The 8,028-nt window shown below is 40.7% G+C and overlaps 2 protein-coding genes across 2 annotated transcripts in view; one reads left to right on the forward strand and one right to left on the reverse strand.

Annotated features, from left to right (window-relative positions):
* Window positions 1–991, reverse strand: part of nbas (NBAS subunit of NRZ tethering complex) — a 109,991-nt gene extending 109,000 nt beyond the window's left edge. Inside the window, exons 1-3 of the mRNA XM_058056689.2 lie at window positions 853–991; window positions 434–485; window positions 311–347 (exon numbers count right to left, since the gene is read on the reverse strand). Of these exons, the coding sequence (XP_057912672.2) occupies window positions 311–347; window positions 434–485; window positions 853–945 (182 nt within the window). The 5' untranslated portion in view covers window positions 946–991. The remainder of the gene's footprint in view (window positions 1–310; window positions 348–433; window positions 486–852) is intronic.
* Window positions 992–1,168: 177 nt separating this feature from the next.
* On the forward strand, window positions 1,169–7,288 carry ddx1 (DEAD (Asp-Glu-Ala-Asp) box helicase 1). The gene is made up of 26 exons (XM_078799304.1): window positions 1,169–1,277; window positions 1,377–1,428; window positions 1,503–1,566; window positions 1,638–1,667; window positions 1,745–1,841; window positions 1,927–1,974; window positions 2,115–2,201; window positions 2,338–2,421; window positions 2,501–2,577; window positions 2,662–2,734; window positions 2,878–2,954; window positions 3,403–3,517; window positions 3,590–3,728; window positions 3,950–4,010; window positions 4,077–4,175; window positions 4,243–4,332; window positions 4,408–4,596; window positions 4,741–4,792; window positions 4,866–5,012; window positions 5,088–5,179; window positions 5,491–5,563; window positions 6,143–6,215; window positions 6,295–6,337; window positions 6,405–6,500; window positions 6,609–6,729; window positions 7,077–7,288. Exons 1-26 carry the CDS (start codon window positions 1,178–1,180, stop codon window positions 7,205–7,207), a joined length of 2,310 nt encoding a protein of 769 aa, XP_078655430.1. The 5' UTR covers window positions 1,169–1,177; the 3' UTR covers window positions 7,208–7,288.
* The last annotated feature ends 740 nt before the right edge of the window (window positions 7,289–8,028 follow it).

The following is an 8,028-nucleotide window of genomic DNA, read 5'->3' on the forward strand; positions in this document are numbered from 1 at the left end:
GTACGATATTTTCGTCCTGGCACTCTAAAGTGTATTATAAATAGTACATAATTATTAAAAAACAACACACCTTCATACAATACATACATACTGCATTTACAATGAACGATTGATTTAATTGAATAACAATGCTTTGGTACTATTCATGCACTGTATCATATATAGAGCTGTTTGTAATGTTTTGACTACCTTATTACCTTAAAACTACATAACGATACAGTCGTTTCATTGTAGCATATTAAACATTTCTAATGTAGTGGTCACTGTTTGTGTTATGTAGTAAGAATAGGAGTGATGATAATGACCTTACCTGTACCACAAATAGCGCAAGATTAATCTGAATGGGCCTGGAAGAAATGTGGGAGTTTGCATACATCTGTTTTTATTCTTTTTTATATTTATTATATAATATGAAGAGTTAGGACAGACTTACCCGTTGCTGCTCTTGCAATAAGAGACGCGTCGTGTTCTTTGTTGCCTCGTTGCTGCAAATGTAAGATAGTGAGAGTTGAAATATAGGCTTATGTCGATTGTTTTTATTTCAGTATATGGATGCAAACGTGCTTTATCATTTAAAGATGAATGCATTTCTTTGAAAAGTACGCGTATTTTAGGGCTTTTCGGAGGTAAATGCATTCCCCCCAAAACTTGACGTTAGTAGTAAAATCTATGAATAACTTTGGTTAATAAGAGTCGATGGTGAACCTATAGAATGTCCATGCTACGTGGCTCTACTTGCCACTGACCCCGATGTTTACAAGTTCACGTTTAAAGGCGACACTTGCAAGCAACCGCGGCAGAAAAATGTTAAAACAAAAGCTGAGCATGAGCAGAAAGTCATTGCCGACTAACCTGCGTGTCAGTCTCAGGAGGCCATTCGGTAATAACAAGTAAATCGTATAAAATGTTTTCATCTTCGCCTTCATGCAAGCTATCTTCCGCCATGTTGCCAATGAGCGCCAGCTGTCAAAACTGTCTACGGCAAGTCGCGTAGGACAAACCGTATAAGTGAACCGCGTTTAATTAAAGTCAGAAACGATTTATTATTAACAATAGTTTGCTTATACAGAATTACTTTTTTAAATACACTTTTAAAATGATTTATTGTCATTTACATAACCGAATAAACGCTGAAAAACACTTTGGAGTGTTTCTCATAACCGGAACCAATACTAAAATGTTGTATCTACGTTCCGCAAAACACGTTGCACCCAGTGTGAATTTCTGTACACGTTACTTCCGGAAGATTCTCGAAGCAACAATGGCAGCCTTTTCTGGTAAAACCATCTCATATTTCTTGTACAGCGTTAACCTAACGACTGCTAATAACAACTTAAGTGTGTTTAAGTGTTAAGAATGACTTTCTTGTCCTGCAGAAATGGGCGTTATGCCCGAAATCGCCCAAGCTGTGGAGGAAATGGACTGGCTGTAAGTCACTTTGCACTTCACCGATTTTTCCATGCACAAGTTGTGTTTAAATTGTTGCAATCGATGGATTACAGGCTTCCTACTGACATCCAAGCTGAGTCAATTCCCTTGATTTTAGGCGGAGGAGATGTCCTGATGGTAATCATTAGCATGTGTACATGTGTTAATGTTGTTGCACCGTTTGACAAGCTTTTTCCTTCCTTCCCAAGGCTGCAGAAACCGGTAGCGGTAAGACAGGAGTGAGTATGTGACTTCCGCGTTGAATCCAAAATGTGACAAACGTGAAACTGTGACGCATGTATGTTTTCGTTCTCAGGCATTCAGCATTCCTGTCATCCAGATTGTGCATGAAACGCTGACTGATCAACTGGAGGGCAAAAAGAGTAGAGCCAACATCAAAACTGGTGGAAGTGGTGAGAATGTGCTGTATTTTATTACATCGATTAAACTGACACTCATATTACAGTTCATGAACAATAATTTGTCTTCTTTTGTCAGTTTTCAACAACTGGCAGATGAATCCTTACGACCGCAGCGCTGCCTTTGGTGAGAACAGCAAAATGCACAGCACAAAAATCTTTTATTAGCATGAATTATTATTCATTATATCAGATTTTTATTCTTATTATTATTACATGTTTAATGACTTCAATTTGGTGGTGAGCTTTGCTTGTTTTTCTTTTCAGCAATCGGGCCAGATGGATTCTGTTGCCAGAGCAGAGAGTTTAAAGAATGGCACGGCTGCCGCTCCACAAAGGGCGTCGTTACCAAAGGTATACACACATATTTTATTGTACAGTGGAGTTGGTTCAAATAGCAAAATATGGTGCACTACTTTGTTGCAACCAGAAGAGGCGCTTTTGAGTCAATCCTCGCTTTATCTCATAACTCATTTTGTGCTGTATTTAGGGAAGTACTACTACGAGGTGACCTGTCATGACCAGGGCCTGTGTCGCGTGGGCTGGTCCACCAGCCAGGCAGCTCTTGACTTGGGTAACCTTCTTTTTTTACACACAGAACATTTAATACCATTTATTGCTTGTTGATTCTTCTCTTTTTTTATACTTTCCAGGAACTGATAAGCACGGGTTTGGCTTTGGCGGAACTGGGAAGAAATCGAACAATAAACAATTTGACAGCTATGGCGAGGTAAGGGGATACATACAATATGTAAATATTGTAGGATCTGTGTCATCGACATGTAATTAATCATGTGTTTTTCAACTTTTGCAGGAGTTCACCATGCATGACACCATTGGATGCTACCTAGATTTGGACAAGGCCCAAATTTCCTTCTCCAAAAATGGTACGACGATGTATTGTTTTGGCCACAGTATTAGATACACCTGCAGCATAAAAATGCTCAGCTTTTATTGTATTAAAGAAATTTACCATTTTTGTATAGGTGTACCTAATGTTGTGATCCATGTTTCTTTTCCAAATAACCAGGTAATGATCTGGGTTTGGCTTTCGAGATCCCCCAGCAACTGAAGAATCAGCCCTTCTATGCCTCCTGTGTGCTCAAGGTATCAAATTATTATGGCAGGGGTGTCCAAAGTACGGCCCGGGGGAGTTTTGTGCCTTTTTATTGGCCACTGCTCATTCTGGAAATATAATTTGACAAGAAAAGGTTAAATAAATAACAGCAAAAATGCATTATTTAAAAGAATAAGCTGGTAATATGAGAAAAAAAAATAATTTTAGTAGCATGGAGTTGAAATATTAAAGTCAAAAGACAAGAAACAAGCAAATTAATTTGTAGAGGGAAAAAGTTGTACTATTATGGGAATAGAGTCATAATATTCCAAAAGGAAAATGTACAAAGATTATTCAAGAAGAAAGTTGAAAGTTATCACAAATCTGAGATGTTTGTCTTAAATATATATAACTTCGTAGTATCGCTTCATGTGTTTATTTATAATATCAGCCCAACATGCAAATTGACTTGTTTTTTTAACTTGTTTCATGTTCCAGAACGCAGAGCTCAAGTTCAACTTTGGCGGTGAAGCCTTCAAGCATCCGCCCAAGAGCGGCTTCGTAGCCTTGGATCAGGCTCCAGAGGGCCAGACGGTCAAGTCTTCACAGACGGGTGTGTTAGACGATACGAAGCCCGGGGTGTTACGTGTGTGCTGTGCTCTAACAGAGGTGTGTTTTTGCGCAGGCAGCGCCAAGGTCAGCCAGGCCAAAGTGTCCGCCAACGCACCCAAAGCTCTCATCATCGAGCCGTCGAAAGAGCTGGCCGAGCAGACCCTCAACAACGTCACGCAGTTCAAGAAATACGTGGCCAACCCCAAGCTCAGGTACGGAACACCCAGACTAGCTGATACTTAGCCTTGTGGAGCTTCTTACATAGTAGCCTTTGCATGTATGTTGCCCTCACTGGAAAAAAGTTTGGACAGCCTTAGTTTAGACATAAGCTATAAAAATATAGTGACACCGGATCATGTTTATATACTGTAAGTACTGTATGTGTATATAGTACATTGAATAAACGTGAGTGTTGTACTTTGTGGCTGTGCAGGGAGCTGCTGGTGATCGGTGGCATGGCTGCCAAAGAACAACTGGCTGCCCTGGAGCAAGGCGTACGTGTTCTCCGTTTGGTGTGCACTTCCTGTTCTTCTTTTCATTCAATGTGTCTGATCCCCCAGGTGGACATCGTGGTGGGAACCCCCGGCAGACTGGACGACCTCATATCCACCGGAAAACTCAGCCTGTCCCAAGTCCGTTTCCTTGTCCTGGATGAATGTGTATGTAGCCGTGTATTATTATCTAGATGTTCACATCTACAGGAATATTGACATATTTTGCTTTTAGGACGGCCTCCTGTCAGCGGGATATACAGACTTCATTAACAGGATCCATAATCAGATCCCTCAGGTGACGTCCGACGGCAAACGTCTGCAGGTAAGACGTACCCGACGTGCATATCTACAGGGATGCTATTCATCCATTCATGCGATTCATCCTCCTCGCCTCCAGGTGATCGTGTGCTCGGCCACGCTGCACTCCTTCGACGTGAAGAAGTTGTCGGAGCGCATCATGCACTTTCCCACTTGGGTGGATTTGAAGGGCGAGGACTCGGTGCCCGAGACTGTCCATCATGTGGTGGTGCCCGTCAACCCTAAGGCGGACCACCTCTGGGAGCGCCTGGGAAAGAACCACATCAGGGTGTGTAAACACCGCTCTGGACGCTGCAGTATTACAGAATATATATGGAGTATATTAAATATTTAAGAAAATTGTACTTTTTCACTTTGCATGTTTTTTTCTGCAACAAAATGACTTAGGTTTGTTTGTTTTGTTCTGTTCTAGACGGATGAGGTCCACGCCAAAGATAACACCAGACCAGGCACCAATTCAGCAGGTGGGTTATCCCAACCACCATAGTAACTCACTATATTAACACAGTGCAACAAATATTTTATTTTCTATTGAAGAAATGTGGTCCGAGGCTATCAAGGTACTGAAGGGCGAGTACACGGTGAAGGCCATCAAGGAGCACAAAATGGACCAGGCCATCATCTTCTGCCGCACCAAGATCGACTGTGACAACATGGAGCAGTACTTCATCCAGCAGGGAGGAGGTAGTAGAAGATCCCATGGAGGAATCTTCCAGACTTGGAGGGTTTTTATGCACTAATATGATTCCTTTGCATCAGGTCCAGACAGTAAAAACCACCAGTTTTCCTGCGTTTGTCTCCATGGTGACCGAAAGCCCAATGAGAGGAAGTATAACTTGGAGTGCTTCAAGGTAAAGGAGTGCTATTTCTCCTCGCATCTTCAGTGTTTCTTAGAGCAGCGGTTCTAAGTACCGTTGTTGTTCACGACCTCCACTTAACATCACGCTTTAGCTTTCTCGCAGGTTAATTATGTCACATTTCTGCAATATACTTATTATTTTTATTATTAAAAATGGATCTGGTATTTCTGAGCACTTGTAGATGGAACAGGCGTACCACCAGTGGTGCTTGTACCACAGTTTAAGAATCCTCCTATATTTACCAGGCTTACGTTGTGTGAAAATAGAGTGGAACCATCTTTAAGGTTGTCTTGTGTCCCCAGAGGAAGGAAGTCAGACTCCTGATCTGCACAGACGTCGCCGCCAGAGGGATCGACATCCGCGGCGTTCCCTATGGTAACACACGCAACATCTGACTTATGATAAAAACTATAAATTTGAATCATAAAACACTGATATCGTTATCTTTTTATTCTTTAAAAAAGGCTATATATGTATATAAAATGTGTATTGAAAGCCAATGCATTGTTAGTGTCCACAGTTTTTTTGTGTTTTTTTTTTATAAATGCTACACTTTGCCACATTAATCTAACTATAATAACTAATAATAACTAATTAACTATAATGATGAAAATGGTAATATTAATGATGATTATAATGATGGTAATAATGATAAAGATTATGACAATAATAGTAATGATAACAATAATAATAATAATATTACAATGATAATAATAACATGGGAAAACAAGAGTGTTGCATGAACATGATTATATCTTGCAAAAAGGGGTAGGCATTTATAAGCTTTTGCTTCAGCCTACTCCTTTTGGGTTTGTTATCAGATAGTTGAATACAAATGTAAATAATGGAAAGTTATATTTTGAAGTTGTATTTTGATTGATGTGGGAAATGCACTGTAATGTTTCATATATTTTGCCCAAATAAAGGAAAAAAAAAAAAATCTTATGTCTGCAGTGATTAACGTCACCCTACCCGATGAGAAGCAGAACTACGTCCACCGTATCGGCCGCGTGGGCCGAGCAGAGAGGTTACATCCTGTTTTGCATGATATTTGTGTATTATCTCTCTCCTGTATTCATGGTTTTATTCCCTATCCCAATATGCAGAATGGGTTTGGCCATCTCCTTGGTTGCTATGGAGAAGGAGAAGGTAAGGCCGGACGTAACGAAGCTTTGTTTTAATGTTCAAATGAGCTGTATTGCTTTGGGTTGCACAGGTGTGGTACCACGTCTGTCCCAACCGAGGCAGAGGCTGCTACAACACCCGACTGAAGCAGGATGGAGGCTGCACTATCTGGTACAACGAGAAAGAGGTGCATCATCATCATTATTAGTATTATTATTACTATGGTTACATCCAGGAAGTCCACTTACTTTTTTTTTTTTACTATTTACCTTTTGCATTTTACCCCCGATAATAGCTCCTGTCGGAAATTGAGGAGCACCTCAAGTGCACCATCACCCAATGCGAGCCGGACATCAAGGTACCGGTGGATGACTTTGATGGAAAGGTCACGTACGGCCAACGCAGGGCACTGGGAGGTACATGTGTTGCTGTTTTAAGCTCTTCTTTCATTATTATTATTATTATTATTATTATTGTGGACTTGTTGTACATAGATTTAGCCTGCCATTTGGTTAACTTTAACCTCGCTGTAGCAGCCACCACAGAAGCATGTTCACCACATTGTTGTGCTGTATGGTTGTCGATTTTATCCTCAGTCTTTTGTGCTACTTTTGATTTTTCCTATTTTTTTTCCCCAACATATGAGTTAGTGTCCATTTTGATCAACCTTTGTGATGTTTGATGTGTTTGAGATGCCCTGTATTTCACATTACCACAGATCAAGTACTGTAATACTAACCGCTCGGTTGTTGTCGTCTGAAAGGTGGCAACTACAAGGGTCACGTGGACGTGCTGGCCCCCACGGTGCAAGAGCTGGCCAGCCTGGAGACGCAGGCCCAGTCGTCTTTTCTCCGTTTGGCATACTCGCCCAACCAGCTCTTTAAAGCCTTCTGAATGCAGATTGGCTGCCGTCCCTCAAGCTACCAAACAAACATTCATAATTTCAATTCTGTCGCACTGAAGAGGGTTCCCTGCTTTAAAGGCCTTTTACTGCAGAGTTAGCAAAATATTTTCCTCTTGCAAATACGTAAGCAGAATTTTATTTCAGATTAATTTGCCTAGTAGAGGTATTTATTTTGGAGTGAGTGGCTGCAGAGTCTGTGCATTTTGCTGCATCAATGTTTTCCTTTCTGAAATAAACAGTGGAGGCCAACAGTGGAATATTATCCATATTGTGCATTACATTTTTGGTATCTTTCCGATAGTAAAGGAATGATAGGGAAGAATAGGGAGTGACATCTTCTTAGATAGATGGTGATATAAGCAGTGGTGGTCTTAAATGAGAGACTGCATGGACAGACTGTGGAAAGAAGGATCATACTGATGGAGTCATTCCGCAAGATTGAATTCAATTCAATTTTTCAGGAATCCAGAGTGTTTTTTTTTCACCTGCTCTACCTTCTGAGCCACTGCTGCCCAAGTGAGTCCAAATTTTAATTTTACTATGCCGGTATCCATTTTTTAAAACAAGGAAAATTATGACGTGGTTGCCGTAATAGAACTTCCGGCATGTTGCTATAATATAACTTTGTATGTGTTTTCTAATTTCCAGCCTCATTTGGTTATTTGTTGTTGGACACATCAAAATATTCTGTGCGTTTTTGGAAGTGACTGAAACGACAACCAGCAATGTCGCTACATTTAACTCGTTTGATGTCAACAATAGCAGAGGGATTTGTTTTGAAATCCCCAACCGGAAGCTCCTCTGGAAACGA

Source organism: Doryrhamphus excisus, linkage group LG19, assembly GCF_037039965.1.
Source record: "Doryrhamphus excisus strain RoL-2023G ecotype Guam linkage group LG19, RoL_Dexc_Guam_v1.1, whole genome shotgun sequence".
Lineage (NCBI taxonomy): Eukaryota > Metazoa > Chordata > Actinopteri > Syngnathiformes > Syngnathidae > Doryrhamphus > Doryrhamphus excisus.